The sequence below is a fragment of the Camellia sinensis genome, unplaced genomic scaffold (genome assembly GCF_055761805.1).
Source record: "Camellia sinensis isolate YWXY unplaced genomic scaffold, ASM5576180v1 Unanchor3, whole genome shotgun sequence".
In the NCBI taxonomy this organism is placed as follows: Eukaryota; Viridiplantae; Streptophyta; class Magnoliopsida; order Ericales; family Theaceae; genus Camellia; species Camellia sinensis.
The window spans coordinates 8,673,139-8,691,495 of NW_028129178.1; the positions used below are offsets into that span (position 1 = coordinate 8,673,139).

The 18,357-nt window shown below is 42.0% G+C and overlaps 1 protein-coding gene across 1 annotated transcript; it reads right to left on the reverse strand.

Moving 5' to 3' along the window:
• Positions 1–11,017: 11,017 nt before the first annotated feature.
• On the reverse strand, positions 11,018–18,081 carry LOC145816080 (uncharacterized). The gene is made up of 13 exons (XM_082912320.1): positions 17,941–18,081; positions 17,600–17,835; positions 17,035–17,537; positions 16,210–16,493; positions 15,445–15,915; positions 14,964–15,262; positions 14,734–14,797; positions 14,488–14,624; positions 14,084–14,381; positions 13,919–13,990; positions 13,366–13,791; positions 12,006–12,136; positions 11,018–11,387 (listed from the first exon to the last, which is right to left on the reverse strand). The coding sequence occupies exons 1-13, from the start codon at positions 18,079–18,081 to the stop codon at positions 11,018–11,020; spliced, it is 3,432 nt and encodes a 1,143-aa protein (XP_082768446.1).
• Between the last annotated feature and the right edge of the window lie 276 nt (positions 18,082–18,357).

Sequence of the window (18,357 nt, forward strand, 5' to 3'; positions counted from 1 at the left end):
TAAGTGTTACGAGTGGTCAAAATTTAGGTGTCTATAGTTGCCCCTTTTTGATAGAACTCATAGTCATTTCATGACGTGAGTGAATGTCAAAGCCCAAAGAGGACCCATTTTGACAAGGCCGTAAGACTTGGGCAAACAAACAAAATACAAATGCAGTTGGTTGAACCCGAGAGTTGCCTACGTATCCCTTTGCCAGGAATCAAACCTTTGTAGTTCAGGAGGAGTATGCAAATGAAACACAATGCAATGAAACAATGCAAATGATATTCAATGTAACGAAAATTCAAATGATATACAATGTAAGCAATCTAAGCCATGAGCAGTGCAAAATACACGAATACCATAAAGGAATAGGAGGTGAAAATCAAACTACGTTTTATATAGAGAAGAAGTGGCGGCTTGAGCCAAACGATACCTAACATAGGTTAAGTGCCTACATCCTCAATACTGGCCTCAGCGTAGCATGGATGCTTACACATAACAGAACCATGTTTTGACGTGAGAGGGGGTTCGAGCACCTACAAAACTATGTTTTTCATAGAAAGAGAAAGAGTACAAGTAATTGGGTGGTATGATATAAGTGAGGAATGATCTGCTGGGGAAGGATAATGATCCTAAGACAAAGTGCGATGCAATGGATGAAGTGAATAAGGCATAAGCCAAACCACATCTTACCTAGAAAAGGTATGGATACAAAACAAACTACGTCTAACACAAAAAAGGTGCCAAAACCCTCAGACCACAATTCTTGCAGAATAGGCGCGTACACATGTAAAGCTATGTTTTAACGTGAAAAGTATGGGCACATACCAAACTAAGCTTAACACGGAAAGGATGCATGCAATGAAATAGATGATGATGTAATGGATAATGCAGTAGATGTATGCGAGAGATGTTATATGCAATGCTATAGAAGTAATAGATAATACTACATAATAATGGGTATGATGTGGCAGCTGGGAAGTGAAAGTACCTTACAGGGGCAATTGGTGATGACTCATCTCATGCTGCTAGGGATCTTCCTCTTCTTCTTTATCTTGCACTTTAAAACCATGGGTATTATGTTTTTTTTTTCTCTTTTTTTTTTTTTTTGGTTATGTTTATAACTTTCCCCATTCTCCAATAGCGTGATAGACTAGGTTGGTTCAGTATCCAGAGTTGAGGTGCATATACGCAACCTCAACCTATGGGGCTACCATATAGACTTCAAGCCGAGGATACACCCTTGGGTATTCAAACCAAACTTTAGTCTTGGAAATTCCAAACCTTTGCGTTCTAGGCATCGCCATTCGAACTCTAGTTTCCATCGTCTCAGTTGATCTCCTAGGAACTCACTACAAACACAAGCAGGTGGGCTATACCAGATCGCTTGAAATTGTTCGGGCATGACAAACACCAAAGGAATTGCACCTTTAGAGGATTTAAGGTCTCTTAAACCTCGGGAGTGCCCAAGATAGTGTGATGCGCAAAATAGTGCGATTGATTTGAGATGCATAAGACAGTGCGAGGCGCAAAATAGTGCGATTGATTTGAGATGCACAAGACAGTGCGATGTGCAAAATAATGCGATTGATTTTAGATGCACAAGATAGTGCGATGCGCAAAATAACGCGATTGATTGAAATTGTGCGGTAGATGCTTGAAGTGAAATCATTGTGCTATAGATGCACAGAATGAAAGGAGGAAAGATGGTGTGAACACTTGGCGCACCTGATGTTTGTAACTGAGTAAATCAACAACCTAACGCGTCTCACGTGAAAGGAGAAGGGGTGGTGTGAACAGACAGGCGCACCTGTTATTTTTAACCGATATGCAATCGTAAAGCGTCGCACGCGAGAGGAGGAGGGGTGGTGTGAACAGATAGGTGCACCACCGATTTTTAATCCTAACGCGTTGCACACGAGAAGAAGAGGGGTGGTGTGAACTGACAGGCGCACCTGATATTTTTAACCGATTTTCAATCCTAATGTATCGCACGCTAGAGGATAAGGTGTGGTGTGAACAGACAGGCGCACCTGCTATTTTTAACCGATTTTCAATCCTAACGTGTCGCACACAAGAGGATAAGGGGTGGTGCGAATAGACAGGCGTACCTGCTGTCTTTAACCAATTTTCAATCCTAATGCGTCGCACGCGAGATAATAAATTGCTGACAAGGGGTAACCCCCTACATGTAGAAGCCACGGATGCTGCTTTTCTTCTTGATCGTATTCACAACTTTCCCTATTCTCCAACTGGATGACAGACTAGGTTAGTTCAGTATCCAGAATTGAGGCACGTATACACTACCTCAACCTATGAGGCTGCCATACAGATTTCAAGCCGGGGAAACACCCCTAGGTATTTAAACTAGACTTTAGTCTCAGAAATTCCAAACCTTTGCGTTCTAAGCATCGCCATTCGAACTCTAGTTTCCACCGTCGCAGTTTGGTCTCTTAGGAACTCATTGTAAACACAGCTAGGGTAATACACACAGATATTTACATATGGTATACACATGTTCATATATAGACAAAATACATACTGATATGTACATACGGTATACATATATACATAGACAAACAAAATATATACAAATATATACAGATATATACACAAACATATACGATATATACACGAACATATACGATATATACACAGACATATACAAATATATACACAGACACAAACGAATATATACACAGATATATACGATATATACACAGACATATATGATATATACACAGACATATATAGATATATACATAGCATACGTACGCAAAACACGTAAAAAGAAAGGAAAAACATGAAATGCATGGATGTGGGGATACGAGGTTTCGAACCCCTGACCTCAGGCTTAGTCTCTTGGTCCCTCAACCACTGAGCCAAACCACTGAACCAAGACACTCTTGTGACAAGATATGCAAACAAATATATATATATATATATACATAGATGTGAGACATATATACATAAAGCCAAAACAAAGCAAAAGAAACACTCATTGTAGGGTTTAAACCCCTGACCTCGGGCTCAGCCTTTCAATCCTTAGACTACCGACTAGACCACTTTAACCAAGTCACTCTTGTGACTAAATATTCAAACAAATATATAATACATATATATACACAATACATATACGTAAAATCAAAACAAAACAAAAGAAACACTCGTTGGAGGGTTCGAACTCCTGACCTCAGACTCAGCCTTTCAATCCTTAGACTCCGAACCATACCATTTTAACCAAGTCACTTTTGTGAATAAATATTCAAACAAATATATAATACATATGTATACACAATACATATATGTAAAACCAAAACAAAACAAAAGAAACACTCGTTGGAGGGTTTGAACTCCTGATCTCAGACTCAGTCTTTCAATCCTTAGACTACTAAGCTGAACCACTGGACCAAGCCATTGTTATGACTAAATATTCAAACAAATATGTATATAATACATGGATATATAATACATATACATATATGTATACAACTCTTCTACCTCTCTCTCTTCCGTCGAAAATCGCGTCTGACGCGCGGCCTCACCTTTTGCATCAGCGGGCCAACAATTGTCTCAGCTCTCTCTCTCTCTCTCTCTCTCTCTCTCTCCCTCTTTGTCTTTCTCTCTCGTCTTCTTCGCCTTCTTCTCTTCGTTCTTCTTCTTCTCCTCTTCCTTCTTCTTCTCTTCCTCTGTCTCCTTCTTCATCACTCCTTGAGAGAGATAGAAAAGAGAGACTCGAAGAGACAGAACTCAGTCTGCTCTCTGCCATTTCTCTGCAATTTCTTTCTTCCACACCTTTCTCTTCTCATAAATGGCTTCGTCCCGCCCCTTTAGTCTTTTCCTAGACCTTAATGATCCCTTAAGTTCCCTTAGGCAGAGTACCCCTGCTTCTACTCATCCTAACCTTCCTACATTGACAGTCGAGCAAATAATGGCTGCTCAAACTGATATTGAAGCCAACCACCGCACGCTGAAGTCGTGTATAGAGACAGTGGCTACGGTCACTAACTTGTCTCACCGACTGCAAAACAGGACATGTGAAGTGCACCGGGTCAACGCCTAACTCTCTCTACTCCAGCGCATGTACAAGGATACGCGAGCAGAGATTTGCGTGCTGAAGACGAAGAATGAAGAGCTGAAACGAAAATCTACTGTCATGGCCCGATTTGGAGCTCCTTTGTACTTTGCTTTTGATGATCAGCGGGGGGCAACTCTCTCGGTGGTCCTATAAACACTAAGGCAGGGCCTTCAAGGGTTTCCTCAGACGAAACCAAGAGGATGAAATCGGCAGCAAAGCTAAGCAAGTGAGGCCGGCGTGTGGCCGCCGCTGAAGAAAAAAAGAAAAATAAGATCCCTCTCTCTCTCTCTCTCTTTATTATTTTTTGTTTGTTGTTTTTGTTTGTTTTTCTGTTTTCTCTCTCTCTCTCTTTTTTATTGATTTTTTGTATATATGTTTGTACAAATTCGATCGGGGTTAATCCCTGATATTAATAAAATGAGTTTGTTTTTGTGCAAATCCAAATGGTATGAGTATTCGGATTTTAGGAATAAGTTCTGGACTAAAAATTGACCCTCACTGATCATAACAGAAAATCTAACTCAATGAAATGACAAAACTCGATGAACTTGACACAAAATGGACACAAAACAGAGCAATACCAGTCGATCACTTGGTCGGTCGCTTATCGAAAAAGCATCGCTGGCGATGAGTACTGCACATTTTCCGGCAATAAAAACTTGATAGTACGGGTACGGGACAGAATACCAAATTACGTTAGCATTTACTTAGCAAAACACTCACTCCTTTTTCTTTTTCTTTTTCTTTTGAACACTTTTCTTTTCTTTATTATATTTTTTTTCTCACAAACAACACACTTTTTTTTTTTCATTTTCTTGAAAACACATATATTTATTATTTATTATTTATTTATTCCTTTTGCAAACTCTTCTTTTCTTTATTTATATTTTTTCTCACAAAGACATTTAAAAACACACATTTTTTTTTTTGGTGGAAAACTCTTCCTTTCTTTACCTATATTTTTCCCCAAAACTATTTTCTTCTTCTTTTGTTCTCTCAAAAACATTTTTTTTTCTTTTGGTTTCTCAAAACATAAAAACATTTTTTCTCTTTTGTTTCTCAAAACATTTTTGCTCTCAAAAACATTTTTTCTTTTTGTTTTTTGTGAACTCTCTAAGTTTTTTTGTATATATTTGTTTTTAATTTTCTTTTTCTTTGTTTTACATACATATATATATATATTCAAATTAAAACAAAATAAAATAAATAAATGTAGAAAAGAAAGGAAAAGAAAGCAGAACCAAAAAAATCTGGACTTTTCATCGAAGCCCCGCTGGGCCTTGGTGAAGCACGGCCGGGGATATAGACCACCAGTTGGCCTTTGATGGCGGCAAGGGCAGATTGGGCACTTCCTCGGTATTTTTTGTTTTAAAACAAAACAAACCCTTCATTTCTCATTCCATACTTACCCGAAACTCCTTTCTCTCTCTCTCTACACTCTCTCTTTCTCTAGATTTGTCCTTTCCCTAGATTACCCAACAAACCTCACAAATTTTTCTTTGAAAACTTTGTTCTTATCTACATTTTGAACCGAACAAAATTTGATTTGGCTGAGTTTTGGGTTTTCTCTTGATTTCCCTCATATTTGCCCACACTTTCCTTCCTCTCCCTTTGATTTTCACATTTTTCTTCTTCTTCTCTCTTCTAGGGTTAGGATTTGGGGGTTTTCACTCATTTTCACTCATTCTCTCATTTTTCCTCACTTTTTCTCTACTTTTCTCCAATTTTCATCTCCTCTCTATGGCTAGCGACGAAGTACCCATTTCTGACCCTGTCATAGGCATTAGGGCTACCCTAGGCGCGAACATAGAGGTAGAGGAGGCTATGACATTACTTTCTCTTGTCGAGAGGCCATTTGATATGGCTACATACCAGCCACGTACACATATACCACCCACTAGTGGCATATTGAGATTTGAGGCATTCATTCCAGGGATTAAGGAGGACATCCTATTACGAGAGCCCTCAGAGCATTTGTTTGCTGATGCCTCCACGGTAAGCAACCTTCCTTTGTTTTTCTACTCTTTGAATTTCACTCAAACTTGAATACGAACTTGAATTTGACAAGTTAAAGCCATATTCCCCTTTGACAGGTAGTAGCTAGGAGGATCAATGGCTACGGATCGATATCCGGTCCTGTACACTGGTATAAGAGGCTTCCTGTAGCGGTCCGTACAACGGTTAATGCAGCTGGCTTTGGGCTTATTCAGATGAGGGCAGAGTCATGGCTTTACGGGGCCCTGGTGGAGAGATGGTGGGGCACCACCAATTCATTTCATTTCTCTTCGACCGAGGAGATGACGCTGACCCCGTATGACTTCTCGATGCTGACCGGATTGCGAGTTGGGATTGGCGGCCAGTCCCCTTTGATCTAGACATGACCCTAGGGATGTATAGCGCCAGCTTCTAGGGGCGATCCCTGACATTATAGGCCACGGGATGGTGTGATACAGCTGGTTCTTGGAGTGCTTTTTCGACATTCAGCCCACTACTGCAGAGGAGGTCGCTCAGTACACCCACAGCTTTCTTATATATCGTCTCGGTACTACCTTGTTTGTTAACAGGGAAAATACTGTGGGGCTATATCTTCTGGTGGCACTGGTGTAGCTCCCTCGGGTAGCAGATTATGATTGGGGTGGCACCGGCCTGGCCACCTTATATTGCTACATGACCTCTGTCTCCCGCCGCAAGACGGATTTACTCAGCGGCTGCTGGAGGGTTTGGGAGGTATGTCTCACACCCATCTGTTCTGTTTTTGCATTTTCTATTCATTTGCATTTCATTTTTTATTTAGTTTCTTCATCCATCTATTTTTGTATGCAGTCTTGGGTGTATACCTACTTCACTTCTCTGGCCCCAGTCCCAGTGAGGCCTGTTGAGTTGTCAATACCTTGCTCCCAATACTATAACTCGTGGTTTGAACGACGCCGCCTTGTAGACCACACCATCCCATACTTTCACCACTTCTTTGATATGATCACTGCAGATCAGGTAACAAAACATCATACCTTAACTGTTCACATACTATATGCATACTGTACTGTTTCCCATAGACTACATGGTCTTTCTCATACTGTTGCATCTGTACCATATTGCCTTTTTCATACTGTACTGACTTCTGGTATTGCACATTCCTCACGCTGCACTGATGTCTATCATACTGCATTGCCTTTTGTTAGATTGATTGGCACCCATGGGCGGGCATTCCCCAGACCTCGAGGACGATCTACATCACTGCGTGGTATGCCTCTACCATGCGGATTTTATTTGAAAGCCCCTTCGGCCGGGCTTACTATCTGGGGGAAAGGTTCATTCGCCAGACACGAGGCATTGCTGATCCAAATGTTCCATTTCCTCCTCCACCGATTATGAGGGTAGTGGATAAGCTGCAGGATGGTCCTCAGATCGACCTCCTGATGGGGGGCGAGGATGGTGACCAGCATCAGATGCCCGACGACTTCACCACCTTTTTACACTCCCGGGTGATGGTGCCTCTTACCCCAGGCATAGCTCATGTTGTTCCAAAGATTGTTCTTGTCGTTGCTGTTGATGGTGATGTCCTTGCTGGAGGTGTGCCTGCTGGAGGTGCCCCTACTGTTGGTCCTCTTCCTGAGTTCCCAGCGATTCCTACTGTGATTATTTTCATGTGTCCATATGGAGTGATCCAGCAGATTCCCCTTGATCATATTGAGGAGGAGGACTGTAGTATAGTATTTGCTCCTGGTATCGAGCAGGTATACACTCTTCTATACTTCTACTCACTGTACTTTTCTATCAATTTCCATGCATTGTTCTATGTTGCTTCTCATCTTATCCCTTTTGCAGATACCCCAGGCAGTTGGTGATGAGCTCTCTCGGATGATTGATCGGCTACTCCTCATGGTACGGCGGAGAGAGGCCGCCCTGGTCACCCATGGGATTGAGGTACATTTTGTTTGCAATTTTGTTATTGTCATACTGTGAACTTCTATTAATGCATACTAATATCTGCCCTCTTTTTAGCTTGATCCAGCAGTGTCTGCGAGACCTTCTACAGCTAGTAAGCGGGGATGAGGCCGAGGCTGAGGCCGAGGGAGGGGCCACAGAGGAGCTGATCGGGAAAGAGGTCGAGTGAGGCAGCGCTCGCCTTCCAAGGAGTCCATGGAGGAGTACACAACCTCTGAGGGTGAGGGAGAGGAGGTCGACTTGCAGTCGAGCAGCCTGAGTGATGATAGCGATGCGCCTCCTTTACAGCCGATGAGGAAAAGGGCGAGGATGGGATACTGATACTGACGCTGTTCTTGTTTTTTTTTGGTTTTTGTTTTGTAGTTTAAATACTGCTTCAAAGAGACCTTTTGTTTTTGAAGACTTTTCTTTTATTTTGTTTTTTTATTGTTTTGTGTTTTTCTTTGTAAAACAATGACCGGGGTTGGTCTTGTTAGTTATAAAAACAAGTTTTTGTGAAATGATTTCCTTGCACAATATGATGATTGGCATTTGCATATGATGAACGGTGTAACCCTTGCATTGTAACCCTTAGATCTGTAAATGCTTTGTTCTTGAATTGAATCATGAATTGGATAATGACTTATAACCGGTCAAAATGTAAAATACAACTCGATAATAGAAAAACGAAATGAAAATAACTCGAAAAAGCCAAAACACACTTGGTATAAACAAAACAAGACTCAAAAGTACAGTTGTGGTCCACCCGAACAAAAGCCGACTTCTGCTACAATTGCATTAAGCTGGACCAACACCAAGACCCAGCCGGGCTTCATTGATCCACGACCGGCCATCATTGATGCACGGCCGATTGTCGGTCAGTGCTGTCCAGCTGTTATGCACAACTCCATCCCAAAACTCTATAAATGGTGCTCTCATACTATTTTTCTACCGGATTCACAACTCCTTGATATTTTGCTCTCAAAATGGGGACGCTATTTGTTAATAGACTTTGAGGCTAGATAGCCACTTTGGATGGCTCGAAAAAGGTGAATTTTCGCGGTTTCGGCCTAAACGTCCTTTTTCCTTTGAATTGCACTCCTCTTTGCTTTCCATTCCTTTATGCTGCTGTTTGATTTTGGAACTCGGTCACATATGTATTTCAATTTGAATCTCAAGAAGTATGTCCAATACTCGAAGAATTTCAAGCACTAATGGAATCTCGATGTGGTGCGGAAATCATACCTTAATCCCGTTTCGGCCATGCCCAAGCTTTGGGGCGAATGTGTGGATTATCAGTGCACGAGGCTCGATCTTTGGCGCATGATGGGGAGCTGGATATTCTCGGTTTAGTTCATTGATTTTCTGCTATTGGAGATAAAAGCGACCATCTTTGGCACAGCTACCGACAACATGCTCTCTGTTTATGCCTACTAGCACAATTCTTAATTACCCCTAGTTTTGATGGAACTAGTATTCGGTTGGTCGAAGTGGCCCAATGCCTGAAAGAGGGTAAGAGTTGTATTGGTTTGGCACTAGCTGAAACTTTGATGGGCCTGGATGCTATTCATCGACTGGAGACCACCAGGTTTGCAGGAAGTCCGCTACTTCTCCAGGTATAATTTCCCACCCTTTTGATTTATGAATCTAATGTCACTCAACGCTCAAGCTCTGTTTTTTTTTTCTCAAAACCTCTTTTTACTTTTTTTCTCTTAACATACACCTCTCTATTCTTTAATCTCTCTGATTTTGCATCTTTCCCCAGGTATGGTTAATGGACAAACTAAAAGTAGTAGACCCCTGCGCTGAATACTCGGCTCGAGCTTACTTTTTTCGCCAATAGTTAGTCGATTTCCCTTCAGAAGGGTTGTGGAACGACTGGATGTGTAGCTGATCCGCAGCTAACATATCTTAGCGTTGCCACTGGCTTGATTTGGCCAAAATGAGTTACAACATGACACGTCAACCCGGCATACAGTTGATTGGTCTGAAGCATTGTGTGTTCTACTTTCCCTTTTGGTTCAAATGTCAGTTTGGACATAATCAGATTTGTCTAGATGAGGGAGTAAAATACCAAACTTCATTCCTTGTTCATGCTTCAAACTCGACTCGGTACCTCACTGCCTGGAGAACAAGAGAGCTTCCGGTCCTTGCCCTAAATTTCAGTTACATCCTTTCGAGTAAGTGCTTGGCTTGGCTCAAGGACGAGGAACGGATTTAGTCACCTTTGGCTACAGAGACTTCCACGGGTGTGGGTGCGAGGAAAAGAAAGAGAACTAACACCTAACTCATCTATGCCCCTAGTTTTATTGCTTTCATCTTTATTTTCAAGTTTTACGTAAAAGCAACTTTGATTTGTATCAGAGAGTTGGAGAATGTACTTGATGTTGAAATCAATAAAAATTAAAGTTGCGAGCATTAAAAATTTTCCTTTTGGTCCAAAAATAGTCTTAGTTGTAAAAGGTGAATTTTTGAGAAAAATCAACTTTGATTAAAACTTTTCAAAACCACTTGCTATCTGATATGCATGGAATCAATCCTTAAGATGCACAACTCCAAATCAAAAGATCATACCATAATGAAGATCACAACCGAACTAACAAATGATGAACAAAGATGACCTGATCAAACAGGACAGTTGAGCGAGAGATAATTACGACCGAACTTCAAGATGAAGTTGCCTACATATCCCGAAGATGGGAATAAGGTCATACGTAGTTCAGGTTCAGGTTCACTCAAGTATTGACTCTCTCCTTTTATGCTCTAACTTTTGCGAAAGTTGCCCTTTCAGGTTTTCAACCTTGCGAGCTAAATTTTTCTTTATTTCTAAGGACCAGTCTAATTGGGTCTAAACTTGCCCCTAGGGTCATGGATGGGAGCTCGGTTGTCTTTGAGCACCAGATCTCCTTCCTTGAGATTCCTAGACCTAACCTTTTTGTAAAAAGCCTTAGCAATCCTGCGTTGGTAGCCTTGAATATGATACAATGCCTTCAACCTCCTGTCATCAAACAGAATAAACTTCTTAAATCTATTCTATTGCCAGTCGGCCTCTGTTATATGACACTCAACCATAACCCGCAGTGATGGTACTTCAATTTCAATTGGTAGAACAACTTCTATGCCATAGATGAAAGAATAAGGAGTTTCCCCTATAGATGTCCGAATCGACATTCTATAGCCCCAAAGTGTAAATGGGAGTTTCTCCAGACAGTCCCTATAGGTTTCCACCACTTTCTGCAAAACTTTCTTGATGCTTTTGTTCGTAGCCTCAACTTCTCCATTGGTTTGCGACCTGTATGTTGATGACTTATGGAAAACCACGTTGTATTTCTCAAGTAGGTTTATCACCTCTTTCTTGAAGTACGAGCCATTGTCTAATATGATCTCGTTCGGCACCCCATATCTACAGATGATGTTGTTCTTGATAAACTTAGCCACGTATGACATCTTTAGCACGAAATAGGACTGGGCCTCTACCCACTTAGTGAAGTAGTCGCTTGCTACCAAAATGAACTCATGCCCACTTGACCCTTTTGGTGTGACTGCACCGATAACGTCGATTCCCCAAACTGAGAAAGGCCATGGCGAAGTCATGTTGTACACCTTTGACAGTGGAATGTTCATGCGATTAACATGAATTTGGCATTTGTGGCATCGCCATACAAAACCAATACAATCCTCTTCCATAGTGGACTAGTAATACTCTTACCTGAGAATCTTTCAGGCTAACATCACTTCGTTCATGTGCGCTCCGCACGCTCCTCCATGGATGGCCTCCATCAGGCACTTTGATTTCACTTCTTCGACACACAACTTGTGCATTCCCAGATGGCCTCTCTTGTATAACTTGCCACCGCAGATGATGAATTGGATAGCTATATGCCGTATTCCTCGTTTATCTTTGGCATTTTCCCCTCGTGGATACATTTCCTTTTCTAGAAAGTTCCAAATGTCGTAATACCAGGGGTTCGTGTCTTGAACCTCGTCTACTGTAGCGATGGTTTCATAAGCAGGCGTATACCTTTGTTCAATAATGATCGGATGCATCTTCACTCCAAGCGGGATGTCCGCCATGGAGGATAGAGTTGCTAGCGCATCAGCAAACCGGTTGTTCTCTCTTAGTAGATGTGTGAACGTCAATTTTTCAAACCTCTAAATTAGCACATCCAGGGCCTGATGATAAACCTTCATCTTCTCTTCTTTAACTTTCCAGTCTCCATTGGCTTGAGAAACAACCAAATTCGAATCTCTGATGACGTCCAACCTTATTGCCCTTAGTTCTAGTGCAGCTTGCAAGCCAGCAATACACGCCTCATATTCTACTTCGTTGTTGGATAATTTGAACTGAAGTTTGAAGGCTAGAGGTATATGGGAATCATCAGGTGCTATGAGCAATACACCTATCCCATAACCATATTGGTTTGATGCTCCGTCAAAGTACATTGTCCATGTTTCCTCTTCTATTTACAAGATATCTTCATTTGGGAAACGATACTCTACTGCTTCATCTCCTTTTACTGGGTGGTCTGCTAGAAATTCCGTTACATCTCACCCTTTGACTGATTTACGAGTGACATACTTGAGATCAAGCTCGGAGAGAAGAAGAAACCAACGAGCTAGCTTACCCGTAAGCGCTGGTTTCTCAAAGAGATATTTGATGGGATCTAATGTTGAAACCAGAATTACAGAATGAGCTAACAGGTAGTGTCTCAACTTCCTTGTTGCCTAAACCAAAGCTAAACAAGCTTTCTCGTGGGGAGTGTAGCGGGTCTCATAATGCAGCATTTTTTGCTTAGATAGTAGATGGCATTCTTCGCTTTAGCTTCTGATTCTTGCACTAGCATGCACCCCATGGTTGAATCTGTTACCGATAAATACAAGATTAGTGGTTTCCCTAGTTCTGGTGGTGACAGTACACGTGGATTCTGAATATACTGTTTAACCTGTTCAAAGGCAAACTGACATCGATCATCCCATTGGAACTTCTTTCCTTTGTTCAATAGGCCAAACAGTGGTTCACAAGTTAATGTTAATTTTGAGACAAATCGTTTTATGAGTTATACCTTGCCCATAAAGCCGCGCATCTCCTTTTCAGTCCATGGTGGTGGCATTTCTAAGATGGCCATGATTTTGGAAGGATCTACCGCAATTCCTCTTTGTGTCATTAAGAATCCCAACATTTTTCCTGTCGTTACGCCGAAGGTGCATTTTTGCGAGTTCAACCTCAATCTGTACTCTCTGATCTGTTTAAAGAATTTCTCTAGTGCGGTGTAGTGGCCTTCTCGCTCTTTAGACTTGACAATCGTATCATCCACATATACCTTAACCTTTTTGTGGATCATGTCGTGCAGAACAGTAGTTGCAGCCCTTTGATAAGTTACCCCAGCATTCTTCAGCCCAAACGGTATGACTCGGTAGCAATAGGTGCCCCATGGAGTAGTGAAAGCTGTCTTCTTCCTATCTTCAGGTGCCATTAGAATTTGGTTATACCCGAAAAATCCGTCCATGAATGAGAGTAACACATGGCCCACGGTGAAGTCTACCAACTCATCAATATACGGCAGCGGAAAATTATCCTTCGGACTGGCCTTATTCAAACCCCTAAGGTTGACACAGACTCTGATTCTGCCCTCTTTCTTTGGAACTGGAACAATATTGGCTAACCACGTTAGATACTCAGATACAAGTAAGAACCTTGCCTCAATCTGTTTGGTAACTTCTTCTTTGATCTTTAAAGCCCAATCTGGACGAACTTTGTGCAGCTTTTGCTTAACTGGTCGTGCCTCAGGGTTAAGAGGGATCCAGTGCTGTACAATCTCAGGATCGATTCCAGGCATGCCTTCGTAGGACCACGCGAAAACATCTTTAAAATATTTTTAATAAAGCAATTAAACGCTCGCGTTCCTACGAAGACAGTGTGGACTCGATCTGGACCAAGTGACGATCTTCCTCAGTACCCACATTAATTGATACGATTTCATCTGTATGGGTCTTAACAAGCCTTTCCTCCTCACAATCAACCAAAATTTTCAAAATCTGAGAAATTTCTTTCTCTTCGTTTATGTCAAAATTTTGAAAATTAAGATCAGTACAACAAACCAAAGGCACAGAGAAGTAAGTAACATTCACAGCATTCCCATTCAAAAAGTTCAGATCTTCAGTTTCAGTGGACTCAAAAGGAAAGCTAAAAGACGACTTAGACAGGACTTTGGTATCTGGGTTACCACTCCTAGAAGTACTAGACTCAGAGGGACTCGAATCTGACTCCAACTCCACAGACTCGATGGAATCAGATTCGGACTCATTATCTGATTTAGAATTGTTGACGATGTCGTGCTCAAATTTCCAGACCAAATGTTGAGCCTTAGACGCATCTATGATAAGTTTAGGAAATCCACTGCTGGGTTATCCCCAATCATTGAGATAGTAAAACTATCCCCAAGTTGGTGGTCTCAGTTTCAGCAATAAAGCCTATCAGTAGGTCAGTTAGTGCTTTTTCCAACAGTTCTTCCTCTTTGATGTCCAAGCTTGCAGCCCTACCTTGATCTGTATTAATGCTTAGGTTTGTCTGCTTATCCTCTTCTTCTAGTAACTGGTGCCCAAAGAAGATCTCGAATCCTGGGTACCTTGTCTTTGTCTCCTGGTCAAACCAAGGCTCCGGAAATCCACAGAAAGGGAAATCTTTCCCTTGGCGGACAAAGCATCCATTCAGGGTTCCCTGTATTGGTTTGCGGACTAACTCATACTACTTCCCAGTCCTCTTTGCTTTCAGCCTTTTTCTCAACTCCTGCCCTTTTCTCTGTCAATCTGCGGCTGTACGTTTGTATCCCAGCCCAAAAGAGTTAGGGTCATGGCTCACTTCCTTAGCAATAGTGCTCCCCTGTCTGCCATTTCGGCCTAATCCTGATCTAGACATATGCCCCTCTTTGTTCATCATATAGATGGATTGAGCACTTACATAAGTTTCGTCATCTTCTACCATGATGGATTGGACCACCCGGTCTCTGTTTGCGAGAAGCCAGAGAGGAGTATATCATCTTCTCCGTGTATGATTTCCAACACTGGCATGGCAGTTCCTTGGGGAGGATGGATTGCAGAATTACCATACATATTAGTGATCTCGCCTTTGAAGGGGTATTTCACCAACTGATGGATTGTTGATGATACAGCCTTTATCTGATGCAGCCAAGGCCTTCCCAACAGTAGATTGAAGGTTACCGGTACATCCATGACATGGAATTCCACATCATGTTCAGATGGGCCGATGAGGATGTCGCTCTTGAATGTTCCCATAAAATCTTAGCTTGTATTGCCATAAGCTCGGACGGCTTGGGTTGTGGGTGTAAAGTCAATCAGCCTCAAACCGATGGCATAGGTAGTACTCACTGGACACACATTAATCGCTGATCCGATATCTACTAACACCACCAGGATCTATTTTTTTCAACTTTCAAGGTTACATATAAAGGACGGTTATGGTTAGCACCCTCAGGTGGTAACTCTTTATTTGTAAAAGATATCCCTGGCGTAACGTTCCTAGATGTAACCAATGATACCAACTGGTTTACAGTGGTATCGATAGGCATCTTAGTTCGGTTCATTGCTTTTAACAGTGCCTGCCTATGTTCCCGAGATGCCATTATCAACCCCCAGATTGATATGTCAGCCTGAATCCTTTTGAGCTTTTTCAAGACCAAGTTTTCTTCACAATCCTTCTCTTTTGATGTCTCGACCTCTTTTTTAGAGGATTTTGGCTGATCTAACGCTGTGGGTTTGAAGTATCGACCACTCCGGGTCATGTGATTAATCTCGTCCGTATACCATGTATCGTCGGGGGTATAGTCCCACTCTTCGTCTGTGTATGCGTAATTCAAATCATTATCTTCCCACCGCTCCCCTGCAGTCATGGCCAAGCTATTGTCAGGCTTCACCTGGAGTATATTCACATCTCATCTCTTAACCCATCATTCCTTTTCCACGATGGTTTTGGCTTCTGCATCCCAGCATTGTTTGAGCATTCTTAGCTTTCTAGGCTCTCATTCAATCTTTTAGGTGATTATGGTTGACTCAGCTTCTTCTTTCCCTTTTCCTTTTTCTTGTTTCAAGGCCATCTGCCCCTGGATCTCTTCTGTCCTTTCCTCCTAGAATTACTTCAACACTTGTTCTTTTCTAGTCAAGGGTGTTGCCTTAGCCTTTTCTTTCCTGGTCCCTATTGTTTGTTCTACCTTATCTGTCTCCTCATCACTAGACCACCTATTGTTTGTTTCTAGCTGGCTTCGATCCCACCATCCCATCTGCACACAGCTTGTATCTTCTTTATCGAAGAAGTAGAGATCCTCCAGATCCTCTTCTAGGTTTGCTAAGTCATTCAAGCCCTGTTCAGGCCAATCATTCTGACGTTGCCCTAGCTCATTCTCTCCGATAGCATTGATGCTGAGGAAATCTGGTAGTATGACTACTGGCTTTGGTTGATCATTGGCTACAATGTATAAGCTTGGGTCATACTTCTCTACAAGTGAAGCCCCTTTTTCAATGACACGAGTAACAGACGACCTGCCTCTAATGAATTCTTCTCTCTCTTCATTTCTACTGCCACAGGCTTGGATTGGGTTCGTGGTGTGAAATCCATCATGCAAATGTCTGTGCTTTCTGGAATAACCACCTCCGGTTTTGGTAAGTGGGATGAGATAATGTATGTGCTAGGGTTGAAGGTAAGTGGTAGTGTGTGGATATGGTTAATATTTCTGGGTGGGGGGACTTGGTTATGTGCAGGAAGTGGGTTAGTTATTATGTTTGGTTTGGAAGGTGGGGCGATGATTTTGTTGTCAATGAGATCCTGGATCTCATGACGCAAACGGTAGCACATATCTGTGGGATGGCCATGTTGTCGGTGGAAGATACAATACTGGGTGGGGTCATGTTTGGGTGGTAATGGATCTGGAAGTAGATAAGGATCGAGAGGATTAAGATGTCCCTTTTTCATTAACAGCTTAAAGGCATGGGTCAAGGTCATTTGGAGGGGGTAAACATTCTTTGATTTCGGGGTGGACCAGTATTTTGTGAAGGTTGTGAGGTTGTGGCAACAGCAAAGGGATTGGCCATCTTAGGCAATGCAACGATGGTACTGACATCTGCAGGCCGTGGAATAGTGCTATTACTAGCATTGGTACTCCTAGTAAATCTTGCAGGTTCACTAGTTCTGTGGATGATTCCCTTTTTTAATGCACTTTCAATTTGGACCCCCAACTCGTGTAGTGAAGAAAATGTAGACAGCGGTGTCGGTTTCATTCTTTGCAGCAGATCGTGCTCGAGATTCAAGGCTACTAGCCGAACTTGCTCTTTTTCTGAAAGCCTATTTGTCATCCGGGCTGCCTTGGCTCTCCACTTGGGGACAAAATCGATGAAAGATTCTTTGGGATTTTGGGTTGTTGCCTCTAACTCACTGATGGTTACCTTTATCTGAGTGTTATAAGAGTATTGGTTCACGAACCCTTCAGATAGCTCTTCTAAATTCCGCTTAGTAGATTCTTCCAGTTTAGCATACCAAATGTTGCTACATCAGACAGAGTTCTCCCGAACAATGACAATTTCTGAACATGAGAAAGACCTATAGACCTTAGAGCATCTGAAAACAGGTAGATGTGTACAATCGGATCCCCACTTCCATCAAATCTGTCGATATGGGGCATCTTAAACTTCTCTGATAATCTGACCAAAGCCTTAGTGTACCTGTCTTCAATATCCGAAATGGAATTGAAGGCTTGGGACTTTTTCAGCGCTTCCTCTAGCCTGGCAATTTTTATCATAACTGGATCATCGTTAATGTCAAAGGGAAGAAGTTTTCCATGGGACTGTGCTGAGGGTCTATAAGTTGGAGCCTGTGGAAATATCTCCTGGGGATCTGGGACTTGGGGATTTTTCACTAGTGGAAGGGAATCGAGATTTGGCTAAGTAACCAGGATTGGATGCACTTTAGATATGGATGTCCTAGATGGGTGTCGCAGATCGGCGATGAGTTCATCCTGTGCGGCTATCGTTTGATCCATGGTTCTCAAAGTTGCCATCATGGCAGTAATTTCTTCTGTGTACTGCGCCATTCTTAGTCTAGGTGGGTGAGATACTAGTGAATAGTGGGTATGAACAGGTGTTTATGGAGCGCTTTGTACTGAGACTGATGCCGGTTTGTTCCTTCTTCGTCAAGTGACCAGTAGGAGAGAGACTAACATTGGCTGACCACCAACAAGGTCTTGAATTTTGCAAAGCCTACCAAAACAAGTCCGCACAACTTGGGGAATATTGGGTCTTTCTGAAGTTATAATGGTAAACTACCTAGCAAAAAGAAAGAAAAGAAAACAACAATCAAAAAATGGACA

Coding starts and splice junctions, on each gene's coding strand:
- LOC145816080 (XM_082912320.1), bottom strand. CDS start 18,081: ATGGCGCAGTACACAGAAGAAATTACTGCCATGATGGCAACTTTGAGA. Junction 15,263..15,444: donor ACCATAACCGTCCTTTATAT/GTAACCTTGAAA, acceptor GGAACATTCAAG/AGCGACATCCTCATCGGCCC. Junction 13,991..14,083: donor CTTACTTCTCTGTGCCTTTG/GTTTGTTGTACT, acceptor GATTGTGAGGAG/GAAAGGCTTGTTAAGACCCA.